Source organism: Denticeps clupeoides, chromosome 11, assembly GCF_900700375.1.
Source record: "Denticeps clupeoides chromosome 11, fDenClu1.1, whole genome shotgun sequence".
Classification (NCBI taxonomy): domain Eukaryota; kingdom Metazoa; phylum Chordata; class Actinopteri; order Clupeiformes; family Denticipitidae; genus Denticeps; species Denticeps clupeoides.
In genome coordinates this window covers 378,499-403,888 of record NC_041717.1, presented here as the reverse complement: position 1 = coordinate 403,888, position 25,390 = coordinate 378,499, and the positions used below count along the sequence as shown (strand labels likewise).

General features: G+C 42.8%; 2 protein-coding genes across 3 annotated transcripts; both read right to left on the bottom strand.

The window, feature by feature from the left end:
• Positions 1-513: 513 nt before the first annotated feature.
• stmnd1 (stathmin domain containing 1) lies at positions 514-4,723 on the bottom strand. Its single transcript, XM_028996700.1, has 5 exons — positions 4,617-4,723; positions 3,899-4,028; positions 2,068-2,201; positions 1,319-1,450; positions 514-1,117 (listed from the first exon to the last, which is right to left on the bottom strand). The coding sequence occupies exons 1-5, from the start codon at positions 4,671-4,673 to the stop codon at positions 980-982; spliced, it is 591 nt and encodes a 196-aa protein (XP_028852533.1). The 5' UTR covers positions 4,674-4,723; the 3' UTR covers positions 514-979.
• Positions 4,724-7,707: 2,984 nt separating this feature from the next.
• nup153 (nucleoporin 153) lies at positions 7,708-24,658 on the bottom strand. Of its 2 annotated transcripts, none has more exons than XM_028997059.1 (22): positions 24,543-24,658; positions 21,516-21,720; positions 17,486-17,737; positions 17,285-17,418; positions 17,078-17,209; positions 16,858-16,974; positions 16,653-16,697; positions 16,495-16,557; positions 15,866-16,009; positions 15,746-15,786; positions 15,544-15,658; positions 14,592-14,744; positions 13,978-14,076; positions 13,781-13,859; positions 13,599-13,700; positions 12,989-13,513; positions 12,387-12,575; positions 11,074-11,967; positions 10,135-10,434; positions 9,803-10,066; positions 9,561-9,723; positions 7,708-8,719 (listed from the first exon to the last, which is right to left on the bottom strand). In XM_028997059.1, exons 1-22 carry the CDS (start codon positions 24,618-24,620, stop codon positions 8,626-8,628), a joined length of 4,188 nt encoding a protein of 1,395 aa, XP_028852892.1. In that variant the 5' UTR covers positions 24,621-24,658; the 3' UTR covers positions 7,708-8,625. The 2 variants fall into 2 exon arrangements, with proteins under 2 accessions (XP_028852892.1, XP_028852893.1); XM_028997060.1 differs by having other exon boundaries at positions 9,803-10,063.
• Positions 24,659-25,390: the final 732 nt, after the last annotated feature.

Below are 25,390 nucleotides of genomic sequence, written 5' to 3'. Positions count from 1 at the left end.
GGAGCAGAACAGGTGCTGGCTTCTGTACTCACCAAAATACATCCGACAAGTCTTATGAAAGTCCTCACTTTTCCACGACTGGGTGCTGCCCACCAGACAGCTGCCCAGTAAACTTAGCCGGAGCTCCACAGCCACTAATTTATTAATCCGAGACTGACACCCATTCATTCCAGAGTGAGGCAGCACACTGCACCCCGCTTCAGGTTACAGGGGACAAAGGCCCTGCTCTCCACTCCTGGTTGACTTCCCCACTCTTCTCCTGTCCTGTCATTGTCCCAGCAGTCCGGCTTCTGCCACATGCGTGTGTCTTTGTCATGGACAGATGGGCCTGGTTGCAATTTGAGATCTGATCACAAAGTGGTGAACCTACGTGAGGATTGCGTGTGTGTGTTTTAACACTGTTTTCTCCACACACACACACAGACAAACTTGTATCACAAACTTAAAATACCTTTTTCATGACTCGGATGGGTATTGTGATGCCAACACTATTTTGGTGAAAAATCTTCCATGCACACAACAATGTACAGAAACTTTATTGTCAGACACACACATTACACATGATCTGGGTTCCATTACACACTGGAGCTCCTGCTCATACATGTGGCACAAAACGTAGAGTAATAATCAAAAATCAACATCTGAAATTACAACATTGAGTTACAACATTGGCAACATTGTCATTTTAAAGTGATGGCGAGATAGATGCAAATGCTTCCACAGTAAAACAACACAGACATACATGCATGCATGCACACACACACACATTCAGTCCAGAGTCAACTCAGATTCACCAGATATTGGGAGTGATTGACGTATTGCAAAATTTAAAAACCTTTCTGTCCTACAAGCTTATTTCATTTCACTAAATTAAGAACTAAAATATGTGTGGAGATCCAGGCTAAAACATACATTCTGTGTTCTCAGCCTGCTGGAAGGTGGAGTCAGTCTTCATGTTCAGAAATCCTTCCTGTGGAGTCTACTCTGGGTCCGTGCTGCAGCTCATGACGGAAGTGAGTATGGGGGTTTCCCTCTCCTTTCTCCCAGTGGGATGGCACGCTGGGTGCAGCCGGGCCGATTTGGCCCTGAGTCTGGTCTTCAGCTTCTCCTCTTTGGCCTAGGGCATAGTTTAAAGCTCAGGACAAAGTCCCTCCCACCATCTCCACTCCACCTCTACATCAAATGATGTATTTTTAAGATGCTTAAATGAATGGAGCCTCAAACACGGCAAGGGCCTTCATCTTACAGAAAGATCAACATGATGATCAACATTTTTTGTCAATGTTTTTGATTCAGTTGAGTTGATTCCTTCTCTCACCTGACGCCGTTCCTCTACTCGTTTCATCCTCTCATCCAGTTCCTCCTTTGTCATCACTCCTTGTCCCCTCTTTAATTTCAGTGACTCCAGGAAAAGTGGTGGCCGCTTCTTGGTCCTAATCTCATCCTTCATCTGTTTCAGGAGAGACAGAAGCTCACATCTCACACTTGGACATTAAATAGAGACTTTTTCTCATGGTTTATTTGAAATCAGTGAGAACGGTATTTAAACATTTCAGTAATGTTGAAGAGAAAACCCCTGCCTTCATGTTTCCAGGTATATCACTAGTGAAAGTTAATATACGCATATATGCAAGTCCATCAGGGTCTTCTGAAGCTGAAGGAAATTGTTGTTAGCCTGAATCTTTGGCTGATTGTTAAGAATAAATTTATGCTGTGAGTATGCAGTTCTAATTCTGACTGTAATTGCCGAAAAACACTCGAGTCGAGAATGAGTTGAAATGATGCGGGCAAAAGGGGGGCTTCTGGGATCACAGCTAATTACATAGAACTCCCTGGTTTGCTAAACTCCTTCTTCCCAAATCCAATGGGACAGTACGTTGGCAAGTGAAACGCCCCCAGATCTCATTGCCGCTTCACTGAAACTGATATGCATGTCGTGTCTGCCTGTGCATGTGAGGCTACATTTCAGTTTGATCTCGTGTCCATGTATATATTTGTGTTTCACTTTAACTCAGGGGGATAGGGGGTCACCCTACCTCACCACCACAATGCCTGCCTCCATCTTACCATCAGGCTGTAGGCCTCACCGCTAGAAGCATGTCTGGACTGGGCTGGGATGATGCCCTGACTCAGCAGCTGCTCCAAGATTTCACTCGAGTCAAGCCTGTTTGCACAAGAACTAGCCAGGCCAGGACTGGGGGCTTTTAAACACACACACAATAATGCAAGACAAACACTACAAGACAAAATGCATTTTGTGGACTAAACCATTTTCAGTTCTTCATACAATACAGCCTTCTGTAAATGGTGGGTGCTAAAATCAAAATAAACCATTGCTTTTGGATTTGGGCAAACAAATTATAATGCAACAAGGTTTTGTGGCACAGAATGTATTTTGTGCATAGGAAATAAGCATTTGACACCCTCTTTTTGTCATCAATTTACATGCACATTAATAACTACATGCACATTTACATTCACAACATTTCCACAGAGAAATAAACTTTTGAATGAACTTTTTGAATTAAAACAGTTGGACACTTTAGAGGTGTTTCTAAATGTGCAATTGGTGCTCAGGTAAATAACCAATACAGTGATAAGAATATTGATTTACCAAAAGAAAAAGATAAAAAAAAAAGGCTGTGACCTTGCCAGTTTTTTTTGGTCCTCTCAGGAACCAGGAAACATGCAGCGAAGATCAATACAAAATCCCTCACACCCTGGACCCAGAATGTTTGACCTGCTGCCCTCTGGCAGACAATACAGAAGCCTGCAGACCAGGACCAGCCGACACAGCAACAGTTTCTTTCCTTTAGCCTCCATAACAAGTGAACTGTTACCTATACAGTATTGCACTTTATGTATACGGTATTACCTCTGAAGTATGTAATGTTCGTATTTTTGTGTATATAGCATTTGATAATATTGTATAATATTGTATTGCACTGTCACTTTTTTGCACTGTCACTTTTTACTTTCCTGCCATCAGGCAAGAGACTCAGGACAATTCACACACGCACATCACGATTTAGAAACAGTTTCTACCCCAGTGCCATCAGGCTATACAACACATAGTATGCACTGCACTTAAATTACACACAATCACTTTCATATGCAACTTATATATATTCACCCTTCTGTGACTTATTATTTATTGCTGCTGCACTTTGCCTTCTATGTCTTCTATGTATCATGTCTTCTATGATTCATGTTCTATGTTCTGTCTACGTGGGAGAGGTTTTCAAGTAAGAATTTCATTGTGCTCTGTACACTGTACTTTGTACATATGACAATAAACTTCAACCTCAACCTCAACCTCATATTTTATACCATTCGGCTTGAGAGACTCCATCGACTGGAATCAAATTACTTGTATGTGTTCACTCACATACTTGGCCAATAAACACGATTCTGATTTCAGGAGGGCCAGTCTGATTCAAGGCAGTGGAGAGAGAATAAAGAATATAATTTTCTCACTCCTATGCATAGCACTGTCCATTGCCACACACACACTCTGAACACCTGGCCAATAGTGTTTTTCTGCTCGGAAGGTTGCATCAGTAAAGCAACAGCATAGCACAAATAAATTATTATTAGTATTAGTGTTGTTCTCTCGTAGAAACTTCTTTACTTCCAGAGGGAGTATGAGAGACAGTTTGGGCTGCAGTAATATCATTGATTTTTCTCTAGATGTAAGGAATACCAAATATTTCTGGAAGACCAAGTACACGTCCAGTCAATAATTCTGAAAAATGGTGCTCAAAAGATGATCTTGTTGAAATTCTGGCAAATTATTGTACATTCATGTTGCAAAAATATTAGTCTTCATAGACTTTTTTTTTAGATACCTATATACATTTTTACATTTTACATTTTACAATAAGTGGTACCGGCGTACCTGTGAGTTGAGACAACATGTTCTGATTGATTCCTCGGACAGTAGCGCCCTCTGGCGGCTCGAGGCCCAAGCCGCTGTCTGTCGTGTTATTGGACGCGGCAGAGTCTCCACGAGCAGAGCTGTGCACGCGCTGTGAAGAGGAGAACATCCATCCATCCATCCAGTCATCATCTCATTGCATTACCAAGCGCTCGTTTTTCTTCTACATCCATCCCATTTGTTTTGGTCGTATCTAAACAGTAATTTAAATAACTATAGACATTAAAAATTATTATGTTATTAAAATCAAGTGCTGATTTCAAACTCATTATTAAAAACAAACAAGATTTTTGTCCCCTCCCTCAGCACAGAGTTGACAAAAAGGGATGCCCTTCCAGGGTAGAGTGAGGGTGAAGTAGGTATCAGTGCAGAGTTTGTGTTAAAATGTTGGTCCATACATCTTATAATAATACACAGTCGACAAAATACCAGCCCTCAACAGCAAAAATGCTGTTTTTAAAAGATGAAAAATGATTTACTCCCAGCACAGGTCCATAAATGTGCATTTACCATGAAGTGCAGCTGCTCACACGTCACGTCAGGTAGAAATGCTGACAAACTGATTAGAAAATGGTTCCTGTGGTCAGGTGGCTGATTCGCATCAGGCAGCAGCTTTTTTTCTGGATAAGACTGGGCAAATTGAGCGTGATATATAATCATCATTATGAAACACACATACCTCATTTTCGTCCAGGAACGGCTCTACACTGCACGTTTTGGAGCTCCTGCAACCCATAGTGGACCCACACAGATTCCAGCACACGACCCAGGTCACTACAGACTCTCTCTGTTGTCAAGGCCCGTTGCCACAATAAATCTGATCCGGTTTAAGGGACACGCTCTCCTGTCTCTTCACATGCGAGGTCAAATCATCCCGTACACAAATAAAGCAACACCACACACACACTGATACAATGGCCAAAAAAGCATGTAAATTTTCTGTAAAAACTCGTCATGTCACCAGATCTTAACCTAATGTAATGTACATAAAATAAATGTATTTTTTGTCTTGCAGACCAACCATAAAGTATGCTTAATAACTTGGCAGTAATAACCTCATCCAGGCATGTATCTGTGGATCGTTCAGGAGGAATCAGTCCTAGTCATCCTGGCAGAACTGCCTCAGATCTCTCGTATTCTTTGCATCCATGTGCATGGATGTCATTCAACAGCATCTCTATTGGGTCAAGGTCTGGGATCTGACTCTCCAAAGGGAAGATTCGTAGGACCTCAGTCACCAGCTACATCAGCATTTACATTTTACGGCATTTATCAGACGCCTTTATCCAGAGCGACTTACAATCAGTAGTTACAGGGACAGTCTCCCTGGAGCAACTTAGGGTTAAGTGTCTTGCTCAGGGACACAATGGTAGTAAGTGGGATTTGAACCTTCTGGTTCATAGGCGAGTGTGTTACCCACTAGGCTACTACCACCCCAAGTGTGTTGAGGATGTCACCCTCTCCAAGATCGTCATCACCTGTCCAAACCACATACTCTGGTTTTCTGCTAATCTGCACAACATGATGAAAATCATGGAACTCTGCCTTCCAGTCCAAAGACAAAGAGGCTTATTCTACAGCCAGAGCCAACCTGTTAAAAAAGGTTATTAAGGAGGCAAAGCGAGCTTATCCGCAGCCACTTCACATCTTCAAGGACACACGGCGCATGTGGCAGGGGATCCAGACCATCACGGGCTACAAGTCAACACATCAGGCCTGCAGCAGTGACCCCTCCCTGCCGGATAAGCTGAACTTCTTTGCATGGTTTGAGGTTGAGATCAGGGAGCCACCAAGGAAAATGACTCCCACTCCCAACGACAAGGACCTTTGTCAGTAGTGGGGCTCATCACCAACAACGATGAGTCTGCCTACAGAGAGGAGAAAAAAAGCGCATCATCGGGGTTCCACTTCCACCCATCTCACAGACACTGCAAGAGCTTTTTCCCACAAGCAGTCAGAGCTCTCTATGCACCGCCAGCACCAGAACACTGATAAATTCGACAACAAGACACTTCCACCCTTATGCACCTCATCTCATTTTGCACGTTTGTCTTGTGTTCTTTTATATCCAACATGCCCACTTACAAGCATCCTACATGAAGTTGTCCAGTTATGTTCAACCTGTTCATTGTACAGAAAAGTTTTACTTTAGTTTTAGTTAGTATGGTTTAGTGTGTATATACATATATATTTTTTTTCTTTTATGATTGCACTATGGGGGGGGGTCTGTGTGAAACATTATTTCAATACAATGTATACTGTTGTACTGACAATAAACCAATCTTAAATCATTGTCCTGTTGAATCACCAAAATTGTACAGTTTCATCTGATGCACACACTCACATTATCAAGCAGAACTTCTCGATAAACTTGCAAATTCATCTTCACATCAGTGATTACAAGCTGGCAGGTGCAAATCATTGTGACGTTTTCACGAGTGTTATTTTTTTACCCCAGATGTTGTGCTGCATGTTCTTCCCAAATAGTTTGGTTTCCTGTTCAGTTTACATGCTGTAGACTCATGAACACAAATGTTACCAGGGGCAGTGGTGGCCTAGTGGTTAAGGAAGCGGCCCCGTAATCAGAAGGTTGCCGGTTCGAATCCCGATCCGCCAAGGTGCCACTGAGCAAAGCACCGTCCCCACACACTGCTCCCCGGGCGCCTGTCATGGCTGCCCACTGCTCACTCAGGGTGATGGGTTAAATGCAGAAGACAAATTTCACTGTGTGCACCGTGTGCTGTGTATCACATGTGACAATCACTTCACTTTAATGACTCCTTCAGATCTTAGCCTGTCACTCTGGGTTGTTAATCTCATTGATGAGTCTTTGTTCTGCTCTTGGTGTCATTTTGACTGTCCAACCTCTTCTTGTCTCCATTTGTAGGTTGGTTAGAGACTGATGAATCTCTAAAGTCTTATCTTTCCACCCTTATGTAAATTGTAGATCGAGTGAAAGCTGCTTTTAGAGAGTCATGGCTCATGTAGGAGTCATTGGGAAGGAAAACCTCCAAACCCCTTTAAGAGGTTAAGCATGTTCATAGAGGCTGTTTAGCAGGGTATTAAATAGGGAGTTAAAGTTGAGACGCTGGTGTGGAGTGGCATGATACTTCGCAGGACCACGTTTTCTTCTGCAGGCTTTCATTTAACTGCACAGGAGCAGGTGCCAGTGAGACATGATCAGTCTTAGCAAACATCCATGTCACTGTTGGAATCGTAATTATGTACATTTACCGCATTTATCCAGAGTGCCTTAGTAATCAGTAGTGACAGTCCCAATGGAGACACTCAGTGTTAAGTGTCTTGCTCAGGGACAAATGGTAGTGGGGGTTTGAACCTGGGAATTTGGGGTCTTCTGGTTGAAAGGTGAGGTGTCTTTCCCACTAGGATATTACAGTTTCTGTGGAACCAATTTTGAGTGGATTGTCAAATTATCTCGTCCACACCTCTAAACTCAGTTTCTAAAAATCATTCAGGTTTGTGAAAATTTCACTCCATTTGGCTTTTTTTGGAGTCATTAACTCTGGTAGTTTCAATAAGGACATGAAAGATCATGATTTTTGTAAAGATCAAAATATTCTAGGCACAATGACTTCGATGAAGATTGTCACATTTTATAACAAATTAATGCAGAAAACCATTCCAGAGCTCACATTTTTTCTTTTCTGTATGGTTACACACACTCATAACATTGTCTATGTTAAACGTTTAGACACATTTTCCCCTGACTGGTTGTGGGCTGGAAACAGACAACATTAATGACTATTAAAAACTATTTCTGAAAATTTATTGTAGGCAATCACCCATGGTTTATTTTCAACTCATCCAGTATTAATCATAGTTTTAAAAGTAAGCAGTTGTCCTTGTTATGCAAGGTTACCAGAGTCCATTTAAACAAAATAGAAAAATACATACTAACACTTTTTACAATACTGCTTTTGACGCAAACGGATCAGAAAAGCCAATATGCCTTTTAAACAAAGGATCCCGAATTTGCATTTAAGATTATTTCAAATGGACCTGGGTAGCTTTGAATAAAGGACTTCACATAGTCTAAAAGACAATGCTGAACAAAAAATCTGATAAGACACAAAAAAAAAAAAAAAAAAAAACGATTAAAAAGAAAACAAAACTATTTACACATTTTTTTTAATAATATTTAAAGGCCAATTAAGAGCAAGTGAATATAGGGGAGAGAGGAAAGAGAGAGACAGAGGTAAATCAGAGAAAGTGGAGGGGGTGGGGTGGGAGTGAAGACGAAACTACACACTGATAGGTGGAGCAAGGTCATCCCTCCAAGCAGCACCCCCACCCAACCACACCGCGGGCCGCACAGAAACACATTCATATGCTTCAGACATGACTGCATCCAACCAGAGAACCTACAGACACACACGCACACGTCACTCCAGCACATTTCACCACACTTCTGTACAAAGGACCAACGGTGCACCAATAAATCCAATTTAAAAAAAAAAGAGGGTGGGGGTCTAGCCAAATCCCATCTTCACACAGTCTCAAATCTTACAAATTTCTTACAAAAGACTGAAGTCCTCAGTGGCTCTGGCAGAGTCCCTGCGCTGCTCCTATCCATCCCCATTACCACAGGCTCTCCATATTCCCACAACATCTCCATATGCATAGAACTCCAGAGTTCATCCAATAAGAGACACACTTCACTCAGAAAACTACTGCTTCCTGCGACGAAAAGCAGTTTTGATCTTGCGCCCAGAGATGGTGTTCTGTCCTGCTGGTGCTGCAATAAATGAGTTTTTGGCAGACCTGTCAGGGTAGAACAACAGAGTTCAGTTCACCATACAAGAGATTCACACACAGCAAACTACCAGATATTCAATAATGACTGACATCTTCATATCAGAACAGATAATGTAGACATCTCCATAATGAAGATGTTCCTCTCTCATCACTCCTCCACTGGTACCACCATCAAGGAATAAAGGAATCAACTTAAAGTGCAGTAGACTGAATGCCCGTGTGGACGCTTTAATGTGAAGTACTGCCAGTTCAGATGTCAGTGTCATCTCACTGACTGTTTTTAGAACATAATATGAAGTAATCTAGAAAAATTGATGAGATGCACTGTGATGCATCAAAAATTGTAATCAAATGATGAAACCAGTGAAGGTTGACCGCTTCAGTTGGCATGACTCCTAGAATGAGACATACAAGATGCCCCCAATGCTAAATTCATCTGGCAACACAATAGAAATCATTTATCATTTTTAGTACACAATATTCTCAGATTTGAGGCGTAACTCCAAGCCGCGTCAGTCATAGTGCTGTTCTCCAGATTTACCTTGCCTGGCAGCATTGACTGCTGTAATTACACCAATGGTTACATAACCATACAGCTGATTCAACCTTCTGTGCTAAAGTTTCACTTAAATGACTAAGACTGCACATTTTAATTAAAATTCTATTCATTACCTTCAGTTTGACTTAATTCCCTAGATTTGGTTATTAATTATTTGTTTTGATTCTTCAGCAAGGTCATTTTATTTATATTTTTTTTTTTCCAAAATTTTCTATTTTTTTTTCTAATGTCTAATTTAAACTACTGTTTTGGTCCAGTCAGGTTCAGATCAGTGAAAAATCTGCATACCCAATATTGAAGGCTGGAGCCTGGGAGAAGCCGAATGCCCCGCCTGGAGCACAGGACTGTGTTCCCGCAGAAGCAGCTGCCGCTGGTCCTCCTCCAAACGTGAACACACCCGTGCTGCTCCCCGAGGCCCCAAATGCACTGGCACCACTGAACTGGAAGCCACCTGCACACAACACCAAGAAACATCACTTTACTTCAGTCTACCAGCGTTCACGCAGAATTTTTGTGACCGATACTCTCACCTTGTCCAGTGCTGGCACTGGCAGAGCCAAAAGCGGGCGCAGCATTTGCTGCTTGACCAAATACTGGGGCGGTGCTGGGCTTGGTACCAAATGCTGAGGGCTGGGAGGAGCTTGCTGAGAATGAAGGTGCTGCTGAGCCAAAAGCTGGAGTGGTGGACTGGGCGGAGCCTTGACCAAACACAGGTGTCTGACTAGAACCAAAGCCTGAGATGGAAGAGGCAGCATTGAAAAGAAAGGGGGCGGGCGCTGCAGACTGAGGAGCTGCTGAAAAGAGAAGGTGGTGCTTAGATGAAGCCACATTCATTTATTGATGCCAAGGACGCTAGTCTCACCTGAAGAAGCTGCAGTGGATGAAGACGCAGAGCCGAAAGAAAAGGAGGTTGCTGCTGCGTTGTTGGCAGGAGCAAACAAGAAATTTTGAGTGGCGCCTGGAGTACAGTCATGCTGCTGCTGACCAAACGTGAAGGTCTTGGCTGGGGGGGCATCAGACGAGGAGCTCTGACCAAACACATACGTGGAGGTAGAAGCAGGTGCCGGGGTGGAGGTGGTAGGACCCCCAAAAAGGCTGGGGGCCGGAGGGCTGCTGGTGGAAACTGGAGCCACGAAGCCAAAAGCTGGTTTTGTTGTTGTATCTACATGGAACACACCAGACAATGTGATTAACATTTCTTGAAAAATCACAATGCAGACAGGTCCCAGAATCAACTGATATTAGTTATGAGCACAGTTCTCACACAATGATCTCTGATTGTATACAAACATGTCTACAGCAACACGGTCAAGTTAATGCACATTTTTTAATTTCAGCAAATGCACGCGCATCTCCAGCAGCTGGAAAATGTTGCCTAGAAGAGAGCCACTACCAAGCATGTTCATGTATTCAAAATTACAATACCATTTACTTATTTTCATTGCATTCATTTAATTAAGCCTTTCTTAGACTTAAAATACACGTTTGTGTTCAATTAAGTTTTAAAACAAACAAAACAAAACTGATCTGATTTTTTGGCAAACTCTGGCTGTTATTTCCACTTTCATATACTTTTTGGACTTGCATCTTTATAAATGTGCACCACCCTCACGAGATGCTTGTGGCCATAAGAAGAAATCTAAACATGGGGAACGTTATAGTCAATACAGGATTGAAGCATTTGATTTGAATAATTGAGTAATTGATTTATTCTGTGAAGTATGAATATTAATTTGGAGTGCCCTAGCATTAGTGAGGCACACTTTTTGTGTTTTCTGTCTTTTTCGTGGAGGAACTTCACCTGTACCACTCTGCCCAAAGCTGAAGGTGGGTTTGGGGGGCTCAGGCTCACACTTCTCTGCTGGTTTGCTGAATGTGAAGGAGGCTTTTGCGGAGTCCTTCTGCGTCTCTTGTTTGAAGTCAAAGCCTGTGGTGACTGTGGAGGCAGCAGGATTCTCCTGCTCTTTCACAGGAGCAAAAATTAAGCCAGTCTGTGGAGGAGATGCCTCCTCCTCTGGTTTCCCGAACAAAAACATGGTTGTTGGTGCTTTGGTGGGCTCCACCCCTGCTGCTTTTCCAAACATGGACAGGGAGGGAGTGGATGCAGCTGACTGGGTCTCAGGTGGATGCTCCTCCTTGTCCACTTTGGGTGCTGTGGTGGAGAAGCTGAATGTGGTGCTGGGGGGTTTGCACTCAAGTTTGGATTGGCCAAACGAGAAGCCTTTGGGGGTTTCAGATGCTGTAGATTGTGGGTTTGTGTCACCGGAGGGCTCTGCTGTGCTTGTACCAAATGAGAAGCCACCAGCCACATCAAATTTTAACCCCCCATTCTGGCTCGGAGTGTCTGTCGTGAGTGATTCCTCCCTAGGTGCTGTAGTCGAGGAAGCAGAAGAACCAAATTTGAACCCTCCAGAAACATTGGTGCTTTCTGAAGAGGAAGCCACAGCGGTGGAAGCAGAGCCAAATTTGAACCCTCCTGAATTGGGCAGATCCACAGACGAGCCTCCAAATTTGAACCCTGTGGTCACACTGCCCACCGAATCTGAAGTGCCTCCAAATTTAAAGCCCCCTGACAAAGTACTGGAGGAATCTGAAAAAGAGCCTCCAAACTTAATCGCTCCAGCAGCCGAGTCTGAGGAAGAAGCAGTGCTACCAAATTTAAAACCTCCTGAACTGCAAGAGGAGACTCCAAAACCTGAAGAAAGAAAGAAAGAAAAAAAAAAAAAAAAAAAAAAAAGAAACTAGAATGAGTAATCTTCCTTCAACTTGTATGGAGGTATAAAATAAAATGGTGATTTTACACAGGGAGCAAAATAAACTAAACCACAGATTGTCTAAAAACCTACAGGAAATCAGCAAAATACAGGGTATATTAATGTGCTTTTTTAAATGATTTAATATAAAAGTCACACAACTAGACATGTGCAGCTGTGTGCAGAATTACATTTGTTTTATAGAGTTAACAAATGAAAATGAAATGAAAAACTTACTTATAGACTCATGCAAAGCTTCATAAGGGGAGTGGAGACTACATATTTGGTGAGTGGTGGATGCAAATTTTATACAACATTTATTTCAGTAAGCTAATCAGTTTTTGGTGCTTCATATCTTTACCTGAGTTCTTTTTCTCGATGGACGCACCCGGCTTGGGTGTCTGGCATGCCACGCACGCTGGATCCTCATATTTGTTCTGGACCAGGCAGGTGTCACACTCCCATGATCCATCTGGCTTCCTGAACTGATCCCCAAATCCAAGTAGGGGCATTGCAGAGCTGCTGACGGAGGTAGGTGCTGCAGTCACACCTGTGGCAGTTTTTACAGAAAGAATAATCAGGTAGATCCCAGTAGAAACAAAAAAAAAAAACAAAAAAAAAAAGATTTAGCAAATGGAATCTTGTGTCACAAATTGGTGCGAACATGTTAAAAGTCTCTGAAGGAGAGTGAAAGGGAGTGTTGAAAAAGAAAAATCAGGGTTAGAGTATAGATTGAATAGACGAAAATTGAAGATTCCACCGTGTGGAATATAGATATAAATGGGATGAAAAGAGCAAGTATGGATGGGGAGAACAGGATAGTGTCATGTTACGAGTAAAACAGGGGGGACTGCTCCTTGGTCTACAAAGCAGATGCAGAATTGGAATTGGAACAGTTGGAAGAACAGTGTGTCTTGAGCAGCCAATTTAAATGAGAGTACAGGGCCAGTAATCAACCCTTACCAGGCTTGGTGCTCTGACACGCCACACATGCAGAGTCCTGCTCTTTATTCTGCACCAGGCACGTGTTGCACTCCCAGGATCCCTCGGGCTTCTTAAACTGATCCCCAAATCCTGAAAGGCCGGGTGTGGGCGTGCTGGAGGAGGGAGAAGTTGTGGTCTTGGGGGAGTCCGAGAAATTGGGCAGCATCAGGCCGTGTTTGACCGCAGTGCCTGGCTTTGCTGTGTCACAGGCGACACACCTGACAGCCCCTGGTTTGTTCTGAACCAGACAAGTGTCACACTCCCATGAACCCGCTGGGGGAGCAAACAGGGCAGCCAACCCAGATAAGGGTGCGGTCTGCCCAGAAACAGGTTTATCGTCCGGTTTGGGGGTCTGACAGGTAACACATTTAGTGTCGGTCAAGGTATTCTGCAGCAGGCAGGTGCTGCAACTCCACGAACCAGCAGCAGGTTTGAATTTATCGGTTGGTAGGGGGGCAGGTGGGTTGGGGGCTGTGGAAATCTCTGGGGAGGTGGAGGAAAAACCTGGTGAAGAGACAATACTTCACGTTTGAAAATCTGTCCAAACCCTTCTGAACCAAAAACAACGAAGAGAACATTTGTTTTTTACCAGGGTCCTTCAGAAGGTCCAGGACACTGCCCTGCTTCAGGAACTTGGCTGGCTTGAATGGACCCTCACTCTCCTCTTCACTGTTACAGGATGCAACTTTGACTGAACACAGAGAGAAACGTACAGGGTCATGACAACAGTCATTCACTCCAGCAAAATCAAGATTTCCCACAAGATCATACCAGTCACGTCCTGCAGTCCACTCCCGTTGGACATAGTGACACACGTCTTCATTACAGGAGCACTGAATGTAAAGCCGGACTGCAGGCATGGACACACACACACACACACACACACACACACACACACACACAGTTAATGAGCACATTTGTCAAGAGCATTATGGGAAGTGGGTATGACACTGTGATGCTGCACTTACAGATGGAGAGAAAGTTGGAGGACTGGCAGCCGTCGCCTTTACGATGGGTGAGGAAAAAGTGAAGGGTGCACATGGGGGTGGGGAAGATGATTGAGTCTCCTGCAGGAAGAGAATTCAAATTTACCACATTGCTCTTCAACAGGGTCTACATTTACAGCATTTATCAGACGCCTTTTATCCAGAGCGACTTACAATCAGTAGTTACAGGGACAGTCTCCCTGGAGCAACTTAGGGTTAATTGTCTTGCTCAAGGACACAATGGTAGTAAGTGGGATTCGAACCCCGGGTCTTCTGGTTCATAGGCGAGTGTGTTACCCACTAGGCTACTACCACCCATGATGTGTCTACATGATGTGTTTGGCTGTTTGCAAGTGCTAGTTAGACAAAACTGAAAATCTCACAAAAATTTTGATTAAATGTTTATTTGTAAAATGTTCTGTAATGTTGTGTTGAGGTTTTTCAGGCTAAGCGGTCCCTGTCCCCACTGGTGTAGATTACAAAAATTGATAAAATGCTATACCACAATACCACATTCTGCTGAAAATCAGTCCCTCTGTACTGTATACATGATTATTCAGCATTTTTAATGATCACTCAGTTTGAATAGCACTCACCTTCGTGGGAAGGGACTTCTTTGTGGAAGGAGGCGCAGTCTTGACAACAGGTGAGACAGTGTTGGTAGGTGTTGTGGACGAGAAAGTGAACATTGGGAGGGAGTGAGTGCTGATGGGCAGAGAGATGGCAGGCAGGTCAGGCACTTCCACTACCTGAAAGAACACCACACAATCCATATTTTTAGAATATAAATCAAACCAGTGGAAGGGAATTGAAAGTGACTGTCAAATGTGACAGACAGTGAAATGTGTCCTCTCCATTTAACCTATCCCTCTTAGTGAGTAGTGGCAAGACATGAAAGGTGCCCAGGGAGCAGTGTGTGGGGAAGGTACCTTGATCAAGACCTCAGTGGGACCTTGGCAGTTTGCGTTTTGAACCAGCCACCTTTTGATTACTTGCTGGGCCACCACACCACATAACCCCACAAGCGTGTATATAACCATACCCCCCCGAATAAGCATAAAATCAGCAATTGTAGTACACTTTCACAATCTGACAACACAAACAAACATACTGAAAAGTGAAAAGAAAAAAAAAAGTGATGGTCATTGTGCAGCAGCACAGCACACGGTGCACATAGTGAAATTTGTCCTGTGCATTTAGCCCATCACCCTTAGAGAGCAGTGGGCTGCCATGACAGGCGCCCGGGGAGCAGTGTGTGGGGACGGTGCTTTGCTCAGTGGCACCTTGGCGAGTCGGGATTTGAACTGGTAACCTTCGGATTACGGGGCCACTTCCTTAACCACTAGGCCACCACTGCCCCCTAAAAGATCCTACACAAGTATTTAACACACTGGAGAACTATTCAATCAAATCCAGTCAGTAACTAAATCAGAGAACATGGAAGTCCGGCCCCATAACCAATAGCAAACAAAAAACATTTTAAGCTTCATAATTATAAAGGTCAACATGAGAGAAGTGCAAACGAGAGAGTGCATCATCTATTCATACCTCATCGTCAGGCCGTTTGTTGGATGGTCTGATGGCTCTTTCACGCTTCATCTTGCCTCCTCCTGACCCATAGGAGGCAGGGGTGCTGGAAAGCGGTTTTGACGTGGTGCCTGGGCTGTGGGGTCAAAGGTCTGTTGTTAGCCCTCCACACAATGCAGACATTGGTGGAACTGTATGCACAAGAGTAGAGATATTTCTTTACCTCTGAGCTGGCTCAGGGATGGGAGGAGACTTCCTGACAGACTGCAGACAGACACACATGTTAGAACTGAATGTTCCCCTTTCCTAGCTCTTTATACAATAAGTGTGAAATGCTCTTAACCATAGGTCTGGACATTTTCCCGTCCAAGCTTTGATTGGCTCCCCTTGGTGTGAGAGAGGGCCGGAACGACATGGAACGATTTCCTGATGCACACACAGATGTTGGTACCAATAATTTCTGCACAGGGGGCAGTCCAGGTTCAATCTAAAAAAAAAAAAAAAAAAATACCACGCACAGCAAAGCACAACTCAATTACACAGTCTTACAAATCCACAGTCCATAAATTTAGACCAAAAAAAAAAAAAAAAAAAAAAAAAAACAGAACAAGCTTTCAGATGCTTAAGCATTTATAAAGCCCTACCTACCACGAAAGAACAAATCTGAACCTGTTGCAATTATGGACAAAAGGTCAGTTTTTTGGATGCATGGATCTTTATCTACATCAAAGTAAGCATATTTATTATGTAGCTTCCTAATTTATCATACAGTGAAAAGTTAAATATTGTACAATCCCTTTCAGAAGGATGAAACACTCTTCAGGCGTGATCACCAAATGTAACATTTCATTGCAGTCATCATGGTCATAAAAATGGGCGCCACCAAAGTGGATGGGTAGTTCTTGGTAACTATAAGCCAGATGGAACTTTTCAGGTTAAAGACAGGATTTCCTTAAAAAGAAAATAACGTACCCTTTTTTTTTTGGCCTGATGAAGTGAAACGGCTGCATCAGAATGATCCAGTGACTGTAAAGACTGTAAAGTGAAAAGAGAGTACAAAAGACCAAAATGGTCACACAGCTTCAGCATTCTTGTCCTAAATAAAAGCAAAGAGCTGCGTTCACACTCACTGTTGACAAAGGGGAAGAGATAGTTGACGGAATTTTCCTTGCATCCTGTAAAAGAGAAAAAAAAAACACGATGAACATGCAGTATTTACCAGGACACGGACTGGTGTTTAAAGAACAAATTGAAGGCCAAACTAAATAAGACCAGCATGTAGAATGAGAGCAGTTCAACCTGAGGCGAGTGATCCCCGGTAAATGTGCTACTCACTGCGAGGGGGCTGGACATGTGCTCCAGGGACTGCAGGATACGACGAGCTGTAGCACTAGTCACCCCACAGGGCTGAGCCACTGAAGGTTTGGCTTTAAGCTGCCTTCTCAGAGGAGCCTAGGAGAGACAAAATCTTTCAGTCAAAATCTGGGTTGTGTCCCAGTTTGTCAGAAACAGGAGACACCATAAACCAGAACCTTCAGCCAACGCATGGACACACCTGGTAAGGTGTCCCAGAGTGCACTCGAGGTGAGCGAACCACTGCTGCAGCGCCACCATAGGTGGTCTTGCCTGGGTAGAACGGTGAATTACCCAACTGGCTTGAGATGAGCCCTGAGCTGTTTAGCACCATCTACAGGAGAGACACAATCAGTAACCACCAGAAGATTCCAACTGTCCCATACGTGAACATCCCAAATGCACTCACCGAGTTGGAAGTGTTGAAAACAGACAAGTTAAAGGTGGGCTTCTTCAGACTGGATTGAGCATGCTGAGGTCCTGATGAGGTGCGGTCACCCTCCGGGGACCACAGTTGTGGAGGCGGTCTTGAGGTGGATACATCTGAAACAAATCAGGGTTGAAAGCACCAATTCCAAGACAGAATTTTTTTTTTTTTTAAAGCACACACCTTTCTCTGAGGCACGTGATGAGAAGCCACTGGTGGTGGAGATGTTATCATCCTCATGCTGAGAGCTTGAATCTTTAATCTCCTTCACCAGAGAGAAGGGGGCTGAGGCAGCAGAGGACTGTGGGAATAGAGTCCCGGAGCCGCTCAACACTGGAGATCCATCCAGAGATGGGAAGTGCAGGTGAGAGCGATTGAGTGGAGGGCGAGAAAGAACATCGTGGAAGTTCAGCAATGCCTTGTTTGTTGAAGATTCTGGAAAGAACCCCAATGAGGAATTTAGGCGGTTTGTATATTCTTTATTTACATATCAATAGTGTATAAAAGTTCAGAAGTAGGACTTTTCAGAATCCATCTTAAACTTCACTTAAATACTGTACTTGAAAGAACAATCACACACCCTTAGTGCCTTACAATCAGTAGTTACAGGGACAGGCCCCCCGGAGACACTCCCCTGGCCAATGGGTGCAAGTGGGGTTTAAACCTGGGCCTTTTGGTGTTCTGGATGATAGTCGATTGTTTAACCCACTAGGCCACCTTCCACCCTACATGTATCACCCAAACATTCCTGAGTTTTACAAATGACTGGGTGCTTTAAAAGGTCACCTATTATAATTTTTTATGCTTTTATATGTCTTAGTGGTCCCATATTACTATATCTGAAGTAGAATCAGAATTACAGCCACTTTTATCCAATCCCACAATGAGATTTCCCCAGGACATACAGTTTCGGAGTCTGTAGCTTTAAATGCTAATGAGGAGGAGAGAGGCGGGGCAAGGAGAGCAGCCTATTGAAGTTGAGGGGGATTCGCAGAAATGATAACACCATTCACCAACCATGTTTGGCACAGACAGAAAGTAGTGTCAGCGTTTTTCCAGAAAAGAAACATTTTATTAACCCACTGGTTCTGCAGAGTCTTGCATGACAACAAAAATTACATTTGTGCTCATTTTTAAAGCCATGACAATCCGTGAAGATAATGTTTTAGGGGAGGGGTGGGCAAAGCATGACAAACGGGAGGTAACCTTTCCCCTTATGATGACAAAGGGACAAATTCCAGATCAGACCATCTGAGCTGCTGCTTACTGAACGGCGAAGTAGAATGAACAAAGCACTCTTTACACCAATAGCCATTTCTAGCCACTACAGAACCTCAGACAGGCTAGGGGAAACTCATTAGTGTTAAATAATCTCACAGTGTAATATTTTATGATTGGGGATCAAACAATAATGACATCAATTTAAACCTTCTAATTAGGAGACTCCAGTTTCTTATTATTAGTCATCAAGTAGGGCTGCATGATTTGGGGGAAAAAAATACATATTGCAATTATTGAGATCAATAGTGCAATATGCGATTGCAATATGATAAAGGACACTTGCTTGTATGTCAATGAAAAGTGGCATACTAATAGTGAAATGTTTAATTTCAAAGTGAAACATACAAACTACTTATAACAACTTGAAATGCCCAGTGCTTTCAAAATACAATATTCTACAAAATTAAATAATCACAAAAAACTCTTTACATTACTGTCGAACGACAATTCCCTGGTAAGGCTAAACAACTGTTTTGATTATATTTAGCCATTATAAAATCCTGTATTATAGTTCTTACTTTTAACTAGAGGTGGGCATAGATTAATTTTCTTAATCTAGATTAATTCAAAGATTACAGTGAGTTTAATCTAGATTAATCTAAATTAATCTAGATTAAAATGTCTCATTTGAATTCTGCCGAAGGCATTCAGAATGTGTGTGCTACCCAAATAATGACTAAAAGTAAGTCTTTGAGAACGGGTTTCTCAAGACAGGTGGCGCATTAGACCAGGGGCTCTTCTCCTGTTTCCAAAATGAATCACAAACTACTTGAGAAAGCTGTTCTACTATGATAATTGGTGATGAAAATAAATGATGTTCAATAAGATGTACTTGTGTTTACCAACTGTCTATTCAGTTAAATAGCTGCATCCATGTTACCACGTCACATTTGATGTGGTAATTTTTTCTCGCCCCCTACAGTGCAATTTGGCTAGGTATACATCTGCCCTAAAATATCAAGGTGAAAGTCATCATAGTGTAGCGGTTCTTCTTCGGCATTGTGTAATTTTTGGGTTTCGTTTCTTGAACCACAAATGATGAGCTGACACCCAAGAGATTTTCTGTGCAAAGTGTATTCTGTACAAAAAGCAAGGTCGCGTCAGAACATCGCGTCACACATCGCGTCTTTCTGCACCTCTCTCTCTCACAACTCACGCCATGTCCAACAGAACTGAACATTAACATAAAGCATTCACAATTTACAATACTGCATACCTGTACAAAAAGCAAGGTCGCGTCAGAACATTGCGTCTTTCTACACCTCTCTCTATAATATACAGTATTAAAAGAACATAAAAAAAAATATTCACAAACACATGCAAAATATTCCTAATATGTACATAAATTAAAATGAAAAATAACTTTGCACACAAACCCCACGCACCTCTCACAACTCACGCAATGTGTCCAAGAGACCTGAACCAGGTCTCAAAAACCAAATAAAAGTCTTTAGAAAATAAGACACAAGAAAGAAGAAATATACATATAAATCTAGTGTAACCATTTAACTCAGGCACAATAGCTTGCGTAGTATAGACCCAGCTCCCAACCCAACTTTGTGAATAGATTAACGGCGATATTTATTTATTTATTTATTTTAAATTGCCGATAAGAGTCTCACGTTAACGCCGATAACAGCCCACCACTACTTTTAACCAAAACGTTGTTTGGAGGCTGACTTGAACATGCACAGCTTTGCAAGCTTAGCTAAGGTTAAGATTTGTAAACTGAGGTGAATTTCTTTAGGAAACCTTCAAAGTTTGAGAAAAGTTAACTAAACAGCTAAGAACAGTCTAAATAGTTAATGCCTACGTTTAGCCAAAATGTTGTTTGGAGGCTGACTTGAACACAGGAATGCATAGCTTCGTTAGCTTAGCCTAGCTTAGCTAAGGTTAAGACTTATAAAACGGGATTTTATAATGGCCAAATATATTCAAAACAATTGTCCAGCCTTACCTATGAAATGTAATTAATTATGTCATAAATTATGTCTGGTTCATGGCATAATTTAGATTTCAGAATAAAAATAAAATTTTTGTTGAAAAAAAAATAATAAAATAATAAAAATAGAATAAAAGTGTCATACTTGACAAACTTGAGTCTGTACATGACAAAAACTAAAATGACTGCTTGATGCAAAGACTAGACTAAAGCTAAAATTAAATCAAAATTTAAGCTAAAATTAAAGCAAAAATCTTTCCAAAAGTCTTTCAATTATGAAAATGCATGTTTTGCAACTTTAGCATGTGGGATGCAAAGGACTGACTTGGGGACCCACATGATGCGCAAAGAGTGGGATCATAAGGGAAATATGGGAAGAGGACTAGGCCAGACAGTTAGGGGCAGTGGTGGCCTAGCGGTTAAGGAAGCAGCCCTGTAAACAGAAGGTTGCTGGTTCGAATCCCGATCCGCCAAGGTGCCACTGAGGTGCCACTGAGCAAAGCACAGTCCCCACACACTGCTCCCCGGGCGCCTGTCATGGCTGCCCACTGCTCACTCAGGGTGATGCAGAGGACAAATTTCACTGTGTGCACCGTGTGCTGTGCTGCTGTGTATCACATGTGACAATCACTTCACTTTACTTTAAGACAGACCGTTGGTGGCAAGAGAAGAGGACAGAGGTGAGGAAGGTGGAAGACTCACAACAAACCACAGAGATTGCCACAAGGATTAGTGCCCTCAGCTGCTATATCTTCCTTCCTCTCTCCACCTTTACACTGCTCACATGTGGAAGTGGAATGTAAGTGACAGCAGCGCTTCAGTGTTGATTGGCTTGTGTGACTTTAGCAATCAGAGATTTTTGATTGCTACCTAACTACTTGCACACCTAATTACTTCATATCAGTTCAAAATATTAAGAATTGGCCAGGCCAGAGATCTTTTAATACATAGTATAGCCCTAGCTGACTTAATGTGCTGAAATAACCCTACCTGTATTACTGGTGCTTGGTTCAGGTGAGTCACGCCCATCTTGCAGAGGGACAACCTCCTCATTGCCATTGGGGGTTGGCTGGTCATGCCCTTTAACTCCTCCCCCTGGTGCTTCAGCCACCTCCTCATTTCTGAAGTACTTCTGCAGCCAGGAGGGTACAATGCTCTTCACCGTGTCAGTCACTCTACTGATTAAACCAACCTGCTGCAAAACCAGAGAAGAAGACAGAGAAAGTACAGTTACGAAAGCAAAAGACATTTACATATGTTTACACACACACACACAAGTATAACATATGAACAGGACTGGTTCAAACCAATCAAAGATTCATACAAAAAGAAACAGTAGACATTGAATTAATTCAGAATCTGTGAATATTTCCAACTGCTGGCAGTAATGGTGGTAGGGCAGTTTACAGAGGTATACGCCGTTTACACCGTTTAAACAATGTGCAAGATGAAAAAAAACTGTTTTTTGTCAGTTATGATTGCAGGAGTCATGAGGAGGCAAGCGACTTGGGAAAGAAAGGGTCTGCTGCACAACCCACGAGTTAAAAACTTCACCAGGAGTATATCAAGCCATAACCATACCTAATTTTCAAACTGTATGATTTGCCTAAAGTGGTAAATGCATAGAAAATGGCAAAAACCATTATAATGTTCCACAAACTTGCAGTTGTCCACAAAGATCTACTTTCTGTACTTCCTTTTGTTGTTCCCAAGGCAACACATCAAACCGATAAGCAGAGAGAAAGTTCTTGTGTGATTGGAAATGTTGCATTTTGGATTAGTTTAATTCTCCTTATGTGAAAGGAAACTGAACCAAGAGGAAAATGATTCAATGTGACAAACTCGCCGACTGATTCAGACCAAATAAAAGGTACTATGGTTGCTTAACTTGGTGTTTTTGCTATGCATAAAGATGGCAGAAGCTAAAAGAAGATGCCAGCATGATGGTAACGACCATACAGCGGTTTAACAGGACTCAGTAGAGACCTCGCCATGGTCTACTAAAAAAAGGTGTCTCTCAACGGGGTGCTAGTAGCCTAGAGTGTAACACACTTGCCTCTGAACCAGACGACCACAAAGTCCCAGGTTCAAACCCCACTTACTACCATTGTGTCCCTGAGCAAGACACTTAACCATGAGTGTCTCCAGGACTGCCCCTGTAATTACTGATTGGAAGTCACTCTGGTTAAGGGCATCTGATAAATGCCACAAATGTGGGTCAGGTCATAACCAGAGGTCTTTTGAAAAACAGATCGAGTGCTGCTAGCCTTCCTGCATGGGTTGAAGGGGTCAGAGGTCAGCCTGTCAATCATCAGACCAGATGCCACACGCTGCATTAGACGGGTCTGCATGGCTGTTGACCCAGAAAGAAGCGTCTTCTGAAGATGATGCACAAAAAAAACCTGCAAAAAGTTCATTGAAGACAAGCAGACTAAAGACATTAACATTGGAACCAGGTGCTGTGGTCTGATGTGACCAATGTCGACTTATTTGTTTCAGATTGAGTCAAGCTTGTGTGGTGTCAACCAGGTACGCAGTACAAAGACAAGTGTGTCTTGCCTACAGTGAAACATGGTGGTGGGAGTGTCATGGTTTGGTGCTGAACATGAAGGCAAACGTGCTGAAGCAGAAACTACTCAATATAACATTCCCAAACACTGCCTCCAGACTTGAACCCTATTAAGCATCTGTGGGACATCCTCAAAAGGATTATGGAGGAGCGTCAGTCATGCAGTCATGGAGGAGTGGAACTCCATGCTTAGGAGAGTTGAGGCAGTGCTGGAAAATAATGATGGCCTCACAAAATATTAATGTTAAAAAACTAAATGTCTGTGTGAGAGAGAGAATGCCTGTAGGGGCCTAAAGCATAATTAAAAGTGAGCAGCACTAATTATTGTTACGCATACAGAGTACTAATTTCCAATACAAGCTTCACACACATCCAGCACTGTGCCTGGCTATATCGACTGGCGAAACGTTATTTAAAGGAAAATGGATAAACGTGTTTTGATGAATGTCAAATTAATGTATAGTAGTGTTCAGATAATTCTCAAACTGATGAGTGTTCAAGCTGGTCAGGCAGCTAAGCTCCCTTCATGAAAAAATATCCCCTGATGCCTGAGCCCTCTTTTAGGAAGAATAACATACCCTACCACACTACAAACCCCTAAAACAGAACTGAGGACCATAAATTGGAGATCCCAACCTCCAAATTAATCAATAAATTAATCAATAATCTGTCTGATGTGCTGGAAAACAATCCACGCAGGCACACCTTATTTTTGGCCATAAAGTTTATGATGCGGATGGCTTTGTACCCCACACCCCACTATCACCGACGTCCAGGTGTTCTGACTAAAATGCGGGCCTACTCAATAAAGGTCATAACATTACGTCTAATCCGAACACTCCCACGTGTCCAGCTTCATTCATTCCTGATCGTTTAAAACAACTACACACGGCTGCCAACAGATGAATGCACGAGTGAAGTTGCGTGGAGTAAATAAGGCGAAAAGCGGCGCACACGTGCAGGGAGGAGCAGTTTCGAAGCGGTAAACCTGAAGCTGGCTGGTTCAGGCGGGTAACCGCGCCCGGCTGTCGTCCATCGAACCACGGTCAACTGCGGAACCGTGGCGGGCCCTGGCCTGTGCCGCAGAACCGTGGCCGGCTGCTTTAACTTGTGCGCCGGTGAAAGTGTGCGGTTTTAAACACTTTAGCATTTAGCAACTGGGCCGCCGGGAAGCTCCCCGAGAACCGTGGCGGCTGACAGCCGCTGTTATCTTGCCTATAAACGCTGTTAACCAAGCACAGAGTCCGTGTAGACCAAAGCAATACTTTTGTCCGCTGTTTCAAAATCAGGTCTAGTTAGCATTGAGGGCTAAATGAGTGCGCCACGGGCCGCGGGGCCTGCTAGCCCGGAAGGTGGCGAACAACGGAGCTCCACAAAGTCTTCCTAAAATTACACGACCGTCAAATGGTCAAACCACCCACAATAGGACACAAAAAGCTCCATGGTACCTGCTTCCCTTTCGCGTACGGTTTGGAGACGATATGGTATCTTCTAGTTCTGATTTTCCCTCCTCCTGTGGCCGCCATGGTAGTCGCTACTGAGTCGGGACTCGCTGCCTCTACTGGCAGCGCGACAGCCGCTATGTCCACCAATATACCGTCAGGCATTTCGGCTAAAGTAGGGTGTTCCTGGGAAACAGAGTCTAGTATCGAATCAACGCCGGTCGTTCTCCCGCAGTTTGACCAAAAACCAATTGTTGTTTTACAAAGCACCACTAAAATTCAAAAGAAATTGGTTTCATTTCCTTATTCGATATACTATCGACACTGTACACTGCAAATTGTTGGATATTTAAGTCACTAATTGCAATTTTATAAAAAGTATGGCGGAAGTCATACCCAAGTGCCCCTAACCTGTCCAAGCTATCCAAACAGAAATTTATGACTCTGCTAGCTATTTCCACAAATAATCTTGCTCTTGTTGTTTGGAATTTCAGCAAACCTAAAGTTAATCAAACCAAAAAGTTAAATACAGCACTGTACTAGGTTATAGACATTTTTGTATGTCTGGTGTGGTCTCTTGATTATGTAAACAGGAAGTTTTTCTGCAGTATCAATTTGCATGTAGGCTTACTTTTCAGGCTTTGGAACTTGTATTACTATAAATAGATGACGGGCCAACTTTACAGTACATCTGCAGGAACTAATTACAGTTTGTGTGATCTTCCACCAATGTGGAATCAAATTGGCCTGGATGACTCCAAAATTTCTCATGAGTCTACACTAAGCACTAGATTGACCCATGATTGTACTTATGAACACACATATATAGTACTTATATTGCAACTGAGTTACTA

Excerpts from the sequence above, each read along its gene's own strand:
- stmnd1 (XM_028996700.1), bottom strand. The coding sequence starts at position 4,673 with ATGGGTTGCAGGAGCTCCAAAACGTGCAGTGTAGAGCCGTTCCTGGAC. Across the intron at positions 4,029-4,616 it reads CGTTCCTGGACGAAAATGAG|CGCGTGCACAGCTCTGCTCG; the intron begins GTATGTGTGTTT and ends TCCTCTTCACAG. Across the intron at positions 1,118-1,318 it reads GAGTAGAGGAACGGCGTCAG|GCCAAAGAGGAGAAGCTGAA; the intron begins GTGAGAGAAGGA and ends ACTATGCCCTAG.
- nup153 (XM_028997059.1), bottom strand. The coding sequence starts at position 24,620 with ATGGCGGCCACAGGAGGAGGGAAAATCAGAACTAGAAGATACCATATC. Across the intron at positions 12,576-12,988 it reads GTGTCAGAGCACCAAGCCTG|GTGTGACTGCAGCACCTACC; the intron begins GTAAGGGTTGAT and ends AAACTGCCACAG. Across the intron at positions 10,435-11,073 it reads CTTTGGGCAGAGTGGTACAG|ATACAACAACAAAACCAGCT; the intron begins GTGAAGTTCCTC and ends TGTTCCATGTAG.